The sequence below is a fragment of the Strongylocentrotus purpuratus genome, unplaced genomic scaffold, assembly GCF_000002235.5.
Source record: "Strongylocentrotus purpuratus isolate Spur 01 unplaced genomic scaffold, Spur_5.0 spur5_scaffold_3, whole genome shotgun sequence".
In the NCBI taxonomy this organism is placed as follows: domain Eukaryota; kingdom Metazoa; phylum Echinodermata; class Echinoidea; order Camarodonta; family Strongylocentrotidae; genus Strongylocentrotus; species Strongylocentrotus purpuratus.
This window is the reverse complement of record NW_022145609.1, coordinates 1,856,173-1,872,934: the sequence shown is the minus strand read 5'-3', so window position 1 is coordinate 1,872,934 and position 16,762 is coordinate 1,856,173. Positions and strand designations below refer to the sequence as shown.

The following is a 16,762-nucleotide window of genomic DNA, read 5'->3' as shown; positions in this document are numbered from 1 at the left end:
TACCGTCTGGTGGAAGATTCACACAAACTGTGACGTCAGGACAAGTCAATGTATCTATTCAATTCGACCGGGTCCATTCATCTGATGTATTAGACAACCTGTGGCGCTTTAATGGCACGTCAAGTAGCACAGATTACTTCGTTAGGGGTCCAGACATTGCATATACGTTCACTGATCCCACACAAGCATCGCAAGAGGGTATTTACGAAATTCAAGTATATTCACTCAGATACCAGGCCAGAGGTGGACTAATGAGACTCATCGTTATAGGTAGGTTTTGACCGTAGGCCTACGTGTATGAGCGATAACACGAGGTGTTTTATTTTTAATTTCTTTGTACACATTTAGGATAGATAAATAATTCATACTCGCACGTTACATTTAACCATCAAATTGTGAAAGAGAGACAGAGAGAGACAGAGAGAGAGTGAGGGGGGAGGGGGACCTGAAGATACTTCTCTTAATATTTCCACTTGCGTTCAACTCTTTCTCCAAGGGAAATGTTATTCGTCTCATAATTCTGCAAAGTCATGACTATTAAGCTTTTAAAACAAATAGAAAAGTGTTTTTAAAATTATCATGATGCTCTCAAAGTCAATTGACCAATATCAACCAATCTAAGACAAATTTATGTTCAGTGCTCTCAGTTCTCAAACATTCATAACAGTACTGTCTTATAAATGGTAAATTGTTTGAACCCCCACCAACATATTCCTCTATCGATTCTTCTTCCATGCAACAAACCTGCTACGAAACGCTGGATTTCCCTTGAATTCCATTTACTTTGGATGTTTACACGTATCAATCACTTGATTCCTACGTAAAAACAATGAATATGTCATAAATCCAAATCACCAATTGCATTCATTCACGTTTCCATGTGCAGAATGTCCGTATGGTCGATACAATTCATCCACAGGCTGTGTTCTGACATGTTCTTCTTGTTACAATGGAGGGATTTGTGATGATGAAACAGGACAATGTATCTGTGCTCCAGGATTCAATGGAGAAACATGCGAACAAGGTAACTTCCCTAGTTATTGAGAAAGTATGTTTTTAATAATCATACACATTTTTAAAGGATGGAATTATTTTCAGGAAGAAACGAAGTTCTGATTATTAATATAGTTTAAGTACGATATCATTTGGTTGGGGATTATCAATATTCATGTCAGTTATCCTAGCTTTGATAATTATAATGAATTACCTAACGAAAAAATAGAAAGAATGGGAAATAAACCACGTAGGTCTTAATTGAATGTGTAATTATCAGTAATTTGTATACAAATTAATGAGTCACCATTTGTTCTGTAAAATATAAACTGATATCGTCCGAGAAAATGATGGCCAGTGAAAACAAAAGATGAAATCTGAAAAGTTCAGGGGTACACACAGTATCAGAATGATGTGGATCACATATTGACATAGAGCAAGATGCAAAAAAGCGATGCCTTTTATTGGTTATACTCACTGAAACATGATTTGAACAACGTTTTCCTGGTTCCCCATGTTAATATAGGTTGTGGCGGCAACCGTTTCGGGAGATCATGTGAATATAGATGTAATACATCAATAGATGACTCTACAGCTTGCAGAGGAATTCAAATGTGCTTACCAGATCCATATGGGTGTTCTTGTGCACCAGGATTCAAAGGCCTGAATTGCACCACAGGTAAATGTTCGTACATTACTTAACTTTGTGCAACTGCAGTTATTTCAATAGTAATACCAATGATAGGTGCAAAACTGCTTTCTACACATTCAGTTTGAAAATTTCATTCCTGTGATGAATACTTTCGAACGCTCACTGCGTTCTTCGTCAGACTAAGACCGTCGTGGATGGCGTCTGGACAGTTTCGAGATAATGGTATTGAATACAATAAAGGAAACAAGTACGAAATAGAATACGAAGTAGCAAAAATCACTCGCAATGTGACCAAATTTTGAGATATCAGTAATTGCCTACTGCATCTTGAAATCAATTATGTTGATATTTCAATATAAGAGTTTTTAAAGACATAGTTGGAGAGTGTAAATATAGGATCAATGTCTTGCCAAAGGATCCTCATCTCTTAGATTGAGATTCGAATGAATAAACCGTGACACCTTCACAATTTTGTTTGAACAATCAGGTAGTCCTTAAATTTGTTGATAGCAACTAATATTCCAGTCTTTACCCCAAGCGTCACCGCGGCGCCCCGCAATGCGATGACCCTGTTATTTGTTATTGAAAGGGAAATTCGTGTGTCTGGAATTTTATGAATTATGTAACACTGTGGTAATCATAACGCACTCTATAGGGAAGTTTCAACTTGTAATTGTTATCGTTTTCGTCTTAAAATGACTTTATATTACTTGACTTCTTGTGTTGCTTTGTTTGAGGTGTTTTGGGTGGGAGATTTATTAAGCAAATAAAACTTTAAAGATAACAAACAGAGAAAAAGAATACAATCATTATGCCAATATACTCATTACTATTAGTATTACCTAATAAAGGAATGAGATATTTTGATGCAGAAAAGACGATTCTTACAACAATTAATAGTTAAGCTAAATGACTATTGAAATTTATAATGATGAAAATGAAAATAAAAACGTTGTTTTTATCTCGCTTTTAATTTGTATTACCATCTTTCCTCACCTATATCTCTCTCTTCCTTCTTCTTCTTCTTCTTCTTCTTCTTCTTCTTCTTCGTCTTCATCTTCTTCTTCTTCTTCTTCTCCTTCTCCTTCGTCTGTCTAATAGAATGTGATCAAGGTGAGTTTGGAGCTAGTTGTACGGAGACATGTCACTGTGTATCAGGAGAGTGTGATATATTTACTGGAGTCTGTACAGGAAGCTCTACGGAGTGCCGGCATGGCTGGGCTGGGAGTAGTTGTCAAGGTAAGTAAATCACTAGATTTTTGTTTGTTCCTATTACGGGGCGACAGCCCTTCCCTTCCAAAGATTTTAAAGTCCCAATATTCGGGGCATTTGCGAGAGGGGCAATATCATATTCGAGCAGGAAAGTGCACCAATATTTAGTTTATTATAACATAGCTGTCCCTGTAGTTGAGCTGGAGCCCTTCCAACAAACTCCCTGGGAATATAGTAATAATGAATACCCCCACCCCCTTGAAATTCTTAACCCGAAGCTGGCGACAAGCGAGAAAGAAGGAGAGAGAGATATGTTTTAAACTTTCTTTCTGACATATTTCTTTCCAAATGTTACATCAGTTAACAACTGATGAGTTTGCAACACGGCACTTTTCACATTACTTTTGTAATTCTTCGCATGTTAAAACACATTTTAAAAACTATTATTTTATGTCTTGTTACAATGCTTTCATACCCCCTTTCCATTTCCTTCTTTATATTTGCATGGTCTGTTTGCTTTTCTGTCTTCCCCCATCCATCTCTCTCCTTTAGTAGAAACATTATACTCAAAGAATGAAATATTCTTCTCGTAATCTTTATCATTACCTGGATTATTCTTTTACAGAATGTCTGGCTGGCATGTTTGGTAGGAACTGTTTAGGTAGGTGATGGTTAATGTACTTCTTTTCAAATAAATTTGATCTATGGAAATGGTGCGTTTTGTGGCGTAAAGTTGTAGGAATATTATGGTGTTCGTACATCTTTTTTATACTTTCATGAACGTAAATTTGTGTATAATATATGCATGACAAAAACAAAATTACATTAGCAAATAAATTACAATTGTAAGATGCATTAAATTTGTGAACAAATTAGGCGCTATTTTACTGTGTGTGCTACATGAAGTCCAAGCAATGTACTTTTAAATGATACATTGGTGGCATTAATCCATACACGCTTCACGGAGCAAAATCGTTTAAAAATGGCATGTCAAAATCAATTTAGGGCATATCTGGGTAGAACTACCGTGTAATGATAGTATCACATGCGAACACGACATATACAGGAATTCCATCGGGTTTCAGGTTAATGTTATTTTCAGGTCATTTTCGTAGTTTTTACGTGATCGCAACATTTGAACGGTTTTACCACAATTTGGGAAAACTTTGTTTTTACATGCCATTTTCAAAATATTGGGACTCGGTATGGTATGTACTTAAGGATGTCATCAAGGTATCGTTTTGAGATCAAAACATCTTCTTGTCTTTGTAAAATACATAATATAGTTATATATCACACAGCTTGATAACAATAGCCTTTCTTTGGACACATTGTACTACCTTTTTTGCAACCAAATCATTCACAAAAATGCTCAGCCCTACCCATGTGTATACCCACTGTTAAACACATGTCTTTAAGTTTCAGTTTACTATAGCGTCGATAAACTTTCTATGTTTTTGTATGCACAAATACAACTTCGTATTGTTTACAAGGCATATTTTCACGCAGAAATAAAAATATAGATCTAGACAACACAAAATTTATATTCAAAAAATGTTTCTTACTTTGAAGGTACAATTCAAGTCGAAAATAAACCGAAGAACGAAGGCCAACCGAATATCCGGTTCTCCTGCCGAAGAGATAGTGGAGAGTTTTTGTCGTCAGTGTCACCGGTTGTAGGCCTTTACCGGGTAACGGATAGCTCCGAACGGTTCTCAGATGGAGGAATTACTAGCATCGGAAATATTCAGCATGAATTCGCAACTACTGATTTCTTTGAAGTCGATTACGTAACGGCAGAAGATCTGTTTGTCTGCATCATCTACGATGTTAATAGTTACAGAAGTGCTGAGGTTACCGCTGACCTGAACAGTAGGTGTCTCAGAAATATATCATTCACTATTTGTTTAATTATTGGCTCCATTGGAATAACATTTAAAAGAAAAAACTCTTAAACCCTTTCTTTACCTTTGATAAACTGAAAGGGTACTATTGAAGCCAGCATGATTAAAGCATTTGCTCAGAGTCGTATCTATGAAAGTATCGATGTGCTAGATTATTATGAAAATAAAGTTCCCCTATATTTGAGAAAATGGGAAATTTGAGAAGTTTTAGCGAGAGCGAAGTAGAGGTAGAACGAAGGCAACAGCGTAAGTCATTTTTCTACAATAAAGAAACCTGTCTCAAAATGCCTTTTTTTATCCACATAAGTAGAAGTGAGGGTGGAGGAGGGGAAAGGGGGGTTGGGTCCAAGGAGTTACAGAAGAGGGAAGGGAGAGAGAGGGCTTAGGGACGGATTGTACGTTTAAATAAAGGAAAAGCTCATAATTTGAATTATATCATGTTGAGAAATAAAAAATCAAAGTTTTAAGAACAATTAGTTTTATTCTGGAAAAAAATAAGCACTGCTTGATCTAGTTTGGGAGATGAAATAACTAGTGAAATAACACAGTGCCGTAATATTTTCCTATTATGTAATTGTGCTTAATGTTTTTCATATACATTGTGAAATTATGAACAATGAATTATGTTGTATTCAGATTCGTTTATCAAATGATAACAAGTTTGTTGTAATTTTGTTTCAGCTTGTATAAACTAGGACTATGGAAAATGCTTTGCTTCTATGTTATGTACGAACAAAAATTGGAGTTTTTTTTATAAATAAATTCCACGAAAGAAGAAGGAAAATATGGAAAACAAATCATTGGTTGAAGGTTTTCATTGTCACCGTAATTGACAAATAGCTAGACTTGTCTATATCTTCTTCTTCTTTCACTCTCAACCAAGTATTACCACGACTGACAAGGCCGCCTTTGATCCAAGAGACTACTCAAACTTCAATCACACTGTCCTGGGACGGATGGATGGCCGGGGTAGACATTGGCGATCCTCCACTCATTGGATACAATGTATACTACAAGGAGGCACTTCCAGATTCTTCACCATGGATCCGTCTTGATCGAGGAAACGCTTTGGATCTTTCTCAAATGATTGATGGTTTGTCTCCTGACAGGGACTACTTGTTTGGTGTCTCAGCAGTGAAGGATGGCGATGGAGGAGAAGGACCTCTGAAGAATGTGACTGCAAGTACTTCTTGTTTGTGTGAGTAAAAGCACATACATATAGCTTGCGATATTAGACAATGCCCCCTTCCCCATGCACCACGAAAACAGGATAACTATGAAGAGTTGAATCAACAATGAGAAGTTTGGCCGCCGCCCCTACCCCCCCCCAACTTCCCCCTGCTCCACACCCTCAATTGCGAACAATTTTTCTCTTTCGCCATGTAAGAATTCCCTCCCACGGGTCGACAACTCGACGTCATCCCTAACCGCTTCTGACTATTCTGAGTCATTACTCCATAACCCGAAACCACCCCACACCTTATCAGATTGTCCTGGTACAATAGGGTTATTTGTCGTTCAGATACACTTCCAATATATTCACATTTATTTATATAATTTACTCTTTATGTTAATCGGGAACCTCCACAAAAATGTCTAAAGCAAATTGTCAACAATAATCTTTTCAATGCCCGAAACCGTCTAGACCATTTAAATGTCTATCTTCAGATAAGGGCATGGGGCAAACACCTTGATCAGAAAAACACACTATGATTATTATCCCCTCTCTGAAGATTGGCACCCCTCTAAAACCAAGTAAATGTATGCATATATTGTATAGTGTTGCAAACGTTTCATAGAAGTAGGTACAGTTCAAAATTATTAATCTCAGTCCTCCCTTGATTAGCTTGTCCAATCATTTAAAATGAAGTCAGGAAATAAATCGACCACAAATTTAAAAAAGTTCCCTTTTCCAGTTTGGACTTTTAGTTCAGGCAAGATTCTTCATTGTACAGTCTATTAAATGAATTATAAAGAGTCTCTAATATTATTTACTCTTAATACTGTAGTTCAATCAAACAATTTTTTACCAGCGTTCATGTTCAGTTAAGCATAATATGATAGCCATTGTTTATGTTTGTTCGTTATTTTCATTTCGTTGATCTTGTTTCAATGTACGTGTAGCCCCTACCGGAGTTCTTTCACATGTGACAGTCCATCAAGTGTCATCTCCTGAACAGCTTCTTATTACATGGCAGGTAAGATCAAGGGGTCGATCCTAGTGTTTCTCCAGTGCAGTCACCACCCCATCCCCCCACCACCACCAAAACCTTATCCTCCCACTCAAGTTTCTCGAAAAGGAGACGAGACAAAACTTTAATTTGTTTGGTATTGGAAGATCCACATCTTAAAACTATTATTGACAATGTTTGAATGGATGTAAGGTGAACAATTCATTCTCTCTCCAATTTCCCTTTATAACAGAAACCCTTTTCCTACAATGTTAAGTCGTTTATACACCTGTTGAACGTCAACTCGGTCAGAATACTCCCGTAATATTACCCCCTAAGAAAATTGCCATAAGGATAATGAACCGTGGAAAACTACTCCTGGAAAATTCTCGGATACCTAACCCTATTTTTATCATTCCGAGGGTAAGGGGCATTATTTGAAAGGAATAATCTGGGCGAATTTTTCGGGGGTTATTTAACCCTGGGAGTATTTGTCCTAGGGGTATTTTCCAGGAATAGTTAACCAGATACATACGTTTTGTCATTTAATATAACAAAAAAACACCTTTGTCCCTCTCTTTCGAAGTCTCCAACTGCAGACGATGCAAGTGCAAACTGTCGCGGTGGTTTCACGAACATTTAAATCTACTTTTCATCAACATCCGATGTCTCTTCTAAAGGCTCAGTACAGTTTACCGTTGATTCTGCTGGTAGTTATTACCTTGGCTCAGTGGTACCTGACACTCAGTACTCGGTTTATATGACATTGTGGAACAAAGATAGCGAAGGTCCTCGAAGCCAAGCGTCGTTTGGGATGACTTTTCAAACAAAAACAAGTAGGTTAAGTTCATACTTACTTTACAAATGGTCATACGAAATGTAAATGTTATTATTGAATGCCGGGATAGGAGCAGACTTGCTTGTGTAATATGGAGTTTAATACTGAATCACTCTATCAAAGATGGTATTTAATTTAACCTATTTTACTGGGTATTCTTCTTTGTTTTCGATTATAAAGGATCAGCATACAGCATCTACGCATGGTGTAAACAAAAGTCTCGTTTTTAATGAATTATTTATATTTCTAACGCCTTGGTTTTGCCGCCCCATATCTCAATGAGGCTTTAATGATATTTGTTCTACTTCCTATCAGCTGTCGTACCCTGGGCTTTGTTTGGCATTACTCTCCTTATCTGTGCTGTCGTCATCATCGTTTTCGTTTTCGTATGGTAAGCTTACATTAGCAGGAAACTGACAAGAGTTCCTTGTCAATGTATTCAACACATGTGATAATATCGAAGAAAACTTAAAAAATTCTTTTCAACTAATAGTTTTCCCTATCGCCACTCCTAACCCGCCCGCGCCCCCACTATTCTTACCCACCTCTTTTTTGTTCTCTCTCTCTCTCTCTCTCTTTTCCTCTCTCTCTCTCTCTCTCTCTATCTTTACATCTCTCATTCCTTCTTTACCTCTCTTTCTGTCTCCCTCTCCCTCTCTCTATCTCTCCTTCACACGCGTTCTATATCATCACCCGTCCGATTTTCGCTTTCTTTTTTTCCCCCTGACTTGGCATATCTCAATGTTCTAGCAATCCAATGAATTGAAAAAGTGCATTAAAGAGATTCCTTGAACATCAATTCATATTCCTACATTTATCAATTAATTCTGCAAAGATTTGCGTTTGTTCATAAGCTGTAAAATAGCTAATAAATCAAATATATTTTGACATTAATGATAATCAGTGATAATCGGAGTAAAAACAACTACGATAATATTAATTATAATAGTAATAGTCATAGTAATGATGATGATTTAAAATAATAGCAATCATAATTATAAGCATGATAAAAACAATAATTATCAATAATGATAATGAAAACGATGATAATAACAAATTCGGTCTTATATACCAAGGGTAGCTACATTAGTATTTATACTTCTCTTCGTCAAAAGATATTGATTGGTATTTAATAGTAGAGTAATAACCTAACCACTGAAGACATCGTTAACGGGATGATTTGTAAATAAAGCTATTCCTTTTATCACCTTGTTCCAGGAAAAGACGCAAGGCGGACCCTAAACCTCCCAAGCCAAGAATCAATCCAGAGACGGACGAAGATCAGCCAACATATGAGAACCCAACCTTTGAGTCGCCTCCTATAAACACCTATGAAAGTTTGAAACGTGTGGAAAACAACACTGCGGATGACGCTTACGTCAATGTGATCTCAAAATCTGAATAAATCAATATGATTTGACTTAAACGTCTGTCTACAGAGGTGTATCTAGAATAAATCAATTAATTCAAAATCGAAGATCAACGCAAAAGGCGTGAACTGTCGGTTAAGCTTACGATCAATTGGGCAAAAAGAATTTCCATTTTCGGTTTAACTTAATAAAATTTGGCGTGGACTTTAAAAGATTATTATTATTATTATTATTATTATTATTATTATTATTATTATTATTATTATTATTATTATTATTATCTTGGAAGTGGATTACATAATGTGTGAACGGCAATAACCCCTATGACATAAGGACAAAAAGACAGCCGAAAAATATGTCACAATTTAATTGTAAAATGCATGCCTTAAACAAAGATATGGGTATGAAAAATCTGATGAAGATGTGCCAGTTATGCTATTCCGAAATGTTTAACATAATGGGATTTGCATCGATATTGTAGACTAGATTTCTACTATGTCCTTTTCTCAGAAGAAACTATATTTCATGCAATATTTTATTTTCATTATTAAACAGATGGTTTACAATTATATAGGTCTGAATGCGTATGATTTTTGTATAATTATCAACACAATTATTTACAAATTGGAAGTTTCTATAAGTATATGAGTCCTGCCGAGGCTCAAATGTTGTGACCCCATAATATATATGATTACTTCGTATCAATGCATACTTTTGCCTCACCAAACATAATGACACGATATTGGGTCATACTTTTGAAAGTCATCTGTTTTAAATTCGTAACACTACAAACACAAGCGATCAGGATGATTTCGTCATCCCCAATAATTGCTTAGTATGCCAGTGGCTCAGAAAGTTTGAAATGAGGGTAAATAAAGAAATCATTCCAGAGTCTGGCAAGTTATAGACAAAATCAGTTCAGAGACTGACATGATATTAAAATATCTTGTAAGTCTCTGAAATCCTTTGAATATTCTCATTTTATGTACAAACTCATATATCAGGTAATTTACCAAGATTCTTTGTTACTAAGTTTACTTTTAATTCATCAGTGCAGTCAATGTTGTAAATTTTTATTTAATGTAAAACTGTATCTTATCAAAATTCTGTTTAAAACGTTTAGATTTGAAATGAATGTCGTACTGTATTACTATGCTGTAACAACTGGGACCCTGTCCACAAGCATTTTGCTTTTAAAGCTTATATGCCGTAGTTTACAGGAGGGATTAGACCGCCCTGCAAGGTCACTGGACAGGTGGTTATTTCATCAACTCAGCTCTCAGTTAACATAAGGAAAAGAGGATCATGGGGGACCAATGGTCACCGATTAGGCATTGTTTGTTATATAGAGGGCGCAAGTAGCTACAAGTAGTGCAGTTGGCCTTTAAGGGTATACCAACGTTTCATATTATGATTTTATTTCTGTTGTTATTTTGCCTTTGTACTTGCATTGCTTAGTTATAAATGAAATTGAATTGTTTTGAACTTACTTCAATAAAATCATTTTCTTTAGGTGATTCTTTTGTTTTCGTTGAGATCAAGAACCAATGTTCTTGTATGAATGAATTAACCTATTGACTACTGAATTATTTTATATCCTTAGGCTTTTATACAGAACCCATCCGGTTCCAGTAGGCAATGGGGTACTAGGAGGGGAGACGAGGATGTGGAGGGTTAGGGGTAAAGAAATAGAAGAGGGGTGTAGGCCGGGAGAGGAGGAGTGAGATGAGAAAGAGAAGGGGAACGAGAAGCGAGGAGGGTGAAGGAATTGAATTAGGACAAAAATGCATTTAACAAAACGAACAAGTGGAAGTAAAAGAAATGACTTATCTCACACTTCAACCTCACATTGTGTACGTTATGATAACATTTGGTCCTTGGTGCTACAAACAAAATCATTTTCATCAACAGTGCGTCCCAGAAAAAAACGAAACCGAGAATTATTGATGTTTTATCATAACTTAATCACAATTATAATTCATAAATGATACATATTTGTAAGGCTTAGATCCTCCTCTTTCATTTGATGCAAGTCTTATGATGCATTATTTACGCATGAGTGGTTAAAAACGAAGAGAGGGTACCAACATTCATTTTGGTGGGCGGTATCTGAATTTCAAAGAGAAAATCCGCGTAATGTTTAGGACTTGAAAGTAAAAAATACTATTTCAACATATTTTATTAGCTTGAGTTGCTAAAATGTATCACATTTTGACAAATCTTACAGGAAAGAAGTTTAGAAAAATCGGCAGAACAGGCCCCAAAGGGAAGCTTTAAGGTAGTTCAGCATACAGTTTTGCTAAGACGTTTCCAATAAATCCTGCCCAGAGAGTGCATGTGGAAAACTGCAATATCATTGATGTCAAAAAACAGATAACTTCACATAACAAATGATCAAGCAAAATGATCAAATGAGTCTTTTTCATACACATACACATTTAAATGCACTATGCTTCATCATAGTCGTACACCATCAATGTCAGGAATGTTGAACTACTCACAGTGGAGATAAATATAGTTTTATGAAATACGCCTGAGCTCACTGAACAATCGCGAATTTGAATGAGGTGTATCAAGAATCAAATAATGAATGTATAACCGTTTCCGCATGCAAGATCACAAATTCACATGTCCTAATCAGCTACTAATAATAAGTAAGGGTAATTCCCATTCACACATTAACAGCCATTTCAAGGATCTATCTGGTTTGGACCTTCCTGCAGGCCTCCATGATAGACTCATGTTCAACTACTGGCCTCTCCAAGTACTACATCTACAAAATTGCAGCTGAAGTATGCGGACCAAAAATCTCTCATGTTTGTCTTCTGCAATAACATCTTTTAGGACGGGTTTTTTTTTTTTTTTTTAATGACTGAGAATCGCGTTACGTTCTCAGCAACATTACTAATTTCCATATACCATTTTTGGGGCCACATCCTGTCTCTGTTTACTTTGGAAAGGACTGCATGTTTGACTTTTGTGGCAACTTTATTAATGATGTTAATACCATTACTTTCCCAAAATACTTGGTGGCATTGTAGAGTTGTTTTAAACAGCCTGTATGTATGAATGATTTTGACAGAAAGTTTGAACCACACGAATGATCCCCCGCAAACGTCCTAAAAGGTACAGAGGTCGAGATTAGAAATCAGTGGATCCTGGGTGGAAGTTCATTTTCGCAACGAATTTTTCATGAAGCTTATCACAAATGTAAGCCTGTTTCGATTCCCTTCCCAAAGCCCAAGACAAATACAAGGCCTCCCTAAAGGAAATTATGAGGTTGTGCCATATTCATTTTCTGATATAGTTGTGGAAACTTGTGGAAGGTATTGGAAATGCTTTAATCAATATATCATGTAAATTGTTATGTAATGATCATTTCCTCCTCCCCTCCTCATAATCATGATGATGACTATGATAATGGTAATAATAATAACAATAATTATTAAACTATGCGAATGATAATAGTAGTGACAGCAGTAATGATAATATAGTAATGATAGGAATGATAATGATCATTATTGTAATAATCGTAATACAAATAGTCATGATTAAATTACTCGACATGAAACACCAAACCACCGAGGACAACTGTAATAGAGATACTACTACAACATTTTACTAAATTTCATTGAGGATGGTTAAGTAGTTTTTATGGGTATTGCCAATCAGAATCCCGTTGCTTTTTTAGACACCCTGTATTCAATTATTAACTGTTTATGTTTATTCGGCAGTGGTTAAAATTCCAAAAATTCCTCAATTGAAACAAGTTTCCTACATAACAATACGTGATTCGGCTTTCAGTCATTTGGTTTTCATGGATGCTTTGATCACTGGTCACGTTGGTAATTCGTCATCGAATTGAATATGGATTTTATGAGGATAATGTTTGGTGTTGTAATGCTGTATGTTTATGGAGGTAAGTGAATACAGTTGTAAAACACGGGAATTTCCTGAGGTTATAGACAAACCAAGAAGTTTTAAGAGATGGAGTATATCTGGCGCATTCCCTTTGTACCATCTTCGATGCCGTGGTTGGGGGGGGGGGGTGATAGGTGCCAAAATATTTTCAGCAATGGATCAAAGCAACCAAGAGGTAGAAGCGTGTGGCAGGTTGCACCCCTCCCTTCCAAGTTATTAACTTTTTCAAGTCGCTCCCAATACAGATAACATTTCAGAGAATATGGGACCTATGTGGGTCCCACATGGGCTTGCTACCTGGGTTATTATCCTCTCAAGCGTGTAGCAAGGATTTAATTTTAGGGGGGTGGTAGTGAACAGTGAGTAGTGAGTGGGGGTGGCCCGACTCTTAATCCTTGTTTGAATCAAGTTCCCCTTCCTAGCGCGGAAGCTTTGACGTTTCATTAAATTATTAGAGAAACAAGACGATTCCTTGTACCATTCTCGACTCTTTGTCTGAATTCAGTTTCTCCCCTCCCCCTCCCGCGCGAAGCGCGGAAGCTTTGACGCTTCATTAAATTACTAAAGAAAGAAGACGATTCGTTGTACCGTTCTCGACTCTTAACCTTGTCTGAATTCAGTTTCCCACCTCCCCCTCCCGCGCGAAGCGCGGAAGCTTTGACGTTGCATTAAATTATTAGAGAAATAAGACGATTCGTTGTACCATTCTCGACTCTTAAACCTTGTCTAAATTCAGTTTCCCCCCCTCCCCCCTCCTGCGCGAAGCGCGGAAGCTTTGACGTTTCATTAAATTATTAAAGAAAGAAGACGATTCGTTGTACCGTTCTCGACTCTTAACCTTGTCTTAATTCAGTTTCCCACCTCCCCCTCCCGCGCGAAGCGCGGAAGCTTTGACGTTTCATTAAATTATAAGAGAAAGAAGACGATTCGTGGTACCGTTCTCGATTCTTAATCCTTTTGCTTCCTACGTCCTCTTCCTTTCTTCTTTCTCTCTTTCTCTGTTTTTGTTTTGGCCGCCCTCCAGCCCCCTGGCTACGCGCCTGTATCCTCTCTGTCTCTCATTATCTCTCTCTCCCACTCTCTACTTCTTTTTTGCACTTTTGCGCTTCGCGCTTAACATTTAGCTCGTTGCTTTTTAACGCTGCGGCTTTGCATTTGGCGCACTGCATTTCTATGATGCTGTCTCATTTACTTCGTTTTCTATTCATGTATGTATTATGAAAATGAGATAGCAAAATGTGTATATTAATTGATGGTCATCTTGCGAGTAATAACCATTAACTACTCTCATCGGGCTCTCATCATTAATTTTCTCTTCATTTTTTTTTTTTTTTTTTGGTGATGGTGAATTATTGGGGGGGGGGGGATGATTGTACAGGCCATCCCTCCCACCTGAAATATTGGGGGATTTATCCCCCCCCCCATCCCCCCGGGATCGACACCCATGCCGCCAGGATAAAATATGTCAGGCATGTGCTTAACTCGATCTTCCTTGCAGATACGTAGACAAAAGATTCCTGCCTAGCTGCGAACTAACGGGCCACTTTCAAAGGGAAATATTCTTTTCTAATGATAATTACTTTTCGCTACCCCTCGTCTGATAATACGTGCAGTACACAGTGCTTACCTTTACAGGAGGCAAATTTGTCTGAAATATTAATCAAAACTACTCGACTGGGAATGTGTGGACACTAACCTGACACATAACTTCATAAAGAACTGCACATGAACATATTCACTTTTTATTTTCGTGAGCCGCGAGTAATCGGAAAAGTGTCAAATTGCAGGTCTAAGAACTATGAATTTTTACTATTTTTCACAAATTCAAGCTGCTATCATATAATGTAAGCAAATTTCTTGACACAATTAGGCTTTTGTATTCATATGTTATCATCTGTTCCATTTTCCCCTTGTTAGTTCAAACAAAAAGTGAAAAACTAAGGATATTCATTTGTGACAAAAATCACGACTCAAGCTTTCCAATGATATTGTCGGCTTCGAACCTCGGACATCCTAGGTTACAGCATACCAGTATATTATATTGTGCAACCATAGAAAACGGCAGCTGCTTGGAATAATTTGTTGCCAGTTGGGTCTCCATCTCTAAAAACTCCTTGGATAAACATATATGAAGCATTATGTTTTTATACGGCGAATGACGGTTATCATTTCGGCAGTTTATTTAAAACGCTGATAATAATTGGGTTTCAAATTGGCTTCGTATAAAAATTGATTGAAATTATGGGGGTGTAAACAGCGTTTGGAAGATGTTTCGCGTATATTTATATAAGCTGTTACATTAAAACCATTTTATTTTAATGTACACTGTTGCTCATAACGGTGGAATATTTTTTTTTATCCCAATTTATGGAATTATTTTAAAAATAATTTAAAAATACTAGATCTAGATAATAGTATACAGTCTCAGATTTTATTGAATAATAATTTGCCAATATGTGTTTTGCGTGACTGCTAAAGCATGTATATTATGCTACTATGTTTATCAACTAGGGGACCTATGCCCTTAAGTCATAAAGGACAGTAATGAGGATTAATGCCTCACAAAAGGGCTCTGATATAGCACATCGACACGGTGTTGATCTTGGGGCCTCACAGTTACGAGGCCTTTGCTTTGTCACTGAACCATGACTGTACGCAGCGGGGGCTATGGTAGGGGGCAGTTTCCATAAATTAAAAAAAAAACAGAAAATGCAATAAATTTTCAATAATTTATTGCATTCTACCCCGGTCCCCAACATAAAAAAATCCTCTGGACGGCCATGCATTATGGCTCAAGGCATGGGCACACGGAAGATTTTTTATTTTGGGGACCGGGGTAGAATGCAATAAATTATTGAAAATTTATTGCATTTTCTGTTTTTTTTTAAATTTATGGAAACTGCCCCCTACCATAGCTCCCGCTGCGTACAGTCATGGTTCAGTGACAAAGCAATGGCCTCGTAACTGTGAGGCCCCAGGATCAACACCGTGTCGATGTGCTATATTAGTGCCCTTTTGTGAGGCATTAATCCTCATTATTGTCATTTATGACTTAAGGGCATAGGTCCCCTAGTTAATAAACATAGTAGCATAATATACATGCTTTAGCAGTCACGCAAAACACATATTAGCAAATTATTATTCAATAAAATCTGAGACTGTATACTATTATCTAGATCTAGTATTTTTAAATTATTTTTAAAATAATTCCATAAATTGGGATAAAAAAAAATATTCCACCGTTATGAGCAACAGTGTACATGAACGTCATAGCGGAAAATTAAGGATTTTATATTTGGGCTCTCAGATCAAGATGCTACTTATACTGTCTGATATTTTTAATTCCTTCCTTGATTATGTCGATTAACTTTCACAGTTGTTCATCTGTTTAATTTTCAGCATCGGCATCTGTTTATATATCTACCACGAGTAGAGGATATACAAGCACAGAGACTGGTAACCCTTTCTTTGAGTGCTACAGAAGTCATCCTTATTTGACTGCTGCTGTGTCTAACGGGAGGTATGTCTATTTATACAATGAAGTGGACCCATTAGCTACACCAGTTAATCCAGCTAATGCTGATCCACCACCCAGTGTTGCTTTTAATGCTGGTAATCCACCAGTTCAAGCCTACAGAATAAATCTTGTGACAGCCGAACACAGGTCGTATGGTGCCTTCTACTGTGCTGCATCCCTGGAT

General features: G+C 36.9%; 2 protein-coding genes across 3 annotated transcripts; both read left to right on the top strand.

Annotated features, from left to right (window-relative positions):
* The first annotated feature begins 251 nt into the window (after window positions 1-251).
* Window positions 252-2,892, top strand: LOC105439696 (tyrosine-protein kinase receptor Tie-2-like). Its single transcript, XM_030996586.1, has 4 exons — window positions 252-270; window positions 887-1,024; window positions 1,520-1,672; window positions 2,747-2,892. The coding sequence occupies exons 1-4, from the start codon at window positions 252-254 to the stop codon at window positions 2,890-2,892; spliced, it is 456 nt and encodes a 151-aa protein (XP_030852446.1).
* A 2,739-nt stretch (window positions 2,893-5,631) lies between these two features.
* On the top strand, window positions 5,632-9,339 carry LOC105439694. Of its 2 annotated transcripts, XM_030996719.1 has the most exons (5): window positions 5,632-5,959; window positions 6,886-6,959; window positions 7,519-7,768; window positions 8,086-8,161; window positions 8,989-9,339. In XM_030996719.1, the coding sequence occupies exons 3-5, from the start codon at window positions 7,693-7,695 to the stop codon at window positions 9,173-9,175; spliced, it is 339 nt and encodes a 112-aa protein (XP_030852579.1). In that variant the 5' UTR covers window positions 5,632-5,959; window positions 6,886-6,959; window positions 7,519-7,692; the 3' UTR covers window positions 9,176-9,339. The 2 variants fall into 2 exon arrangements, with proteins under 2 accessions (XP_030852579.1, XP_030852581.1); XM_030996721.1 differs by lacking the exon at window positions 5,632-5,959 and having other exon boundaries at window positions 6,799-6,959.
* Window positions 9,340-16,762: the final 7,423 nt, after the last annotated feature.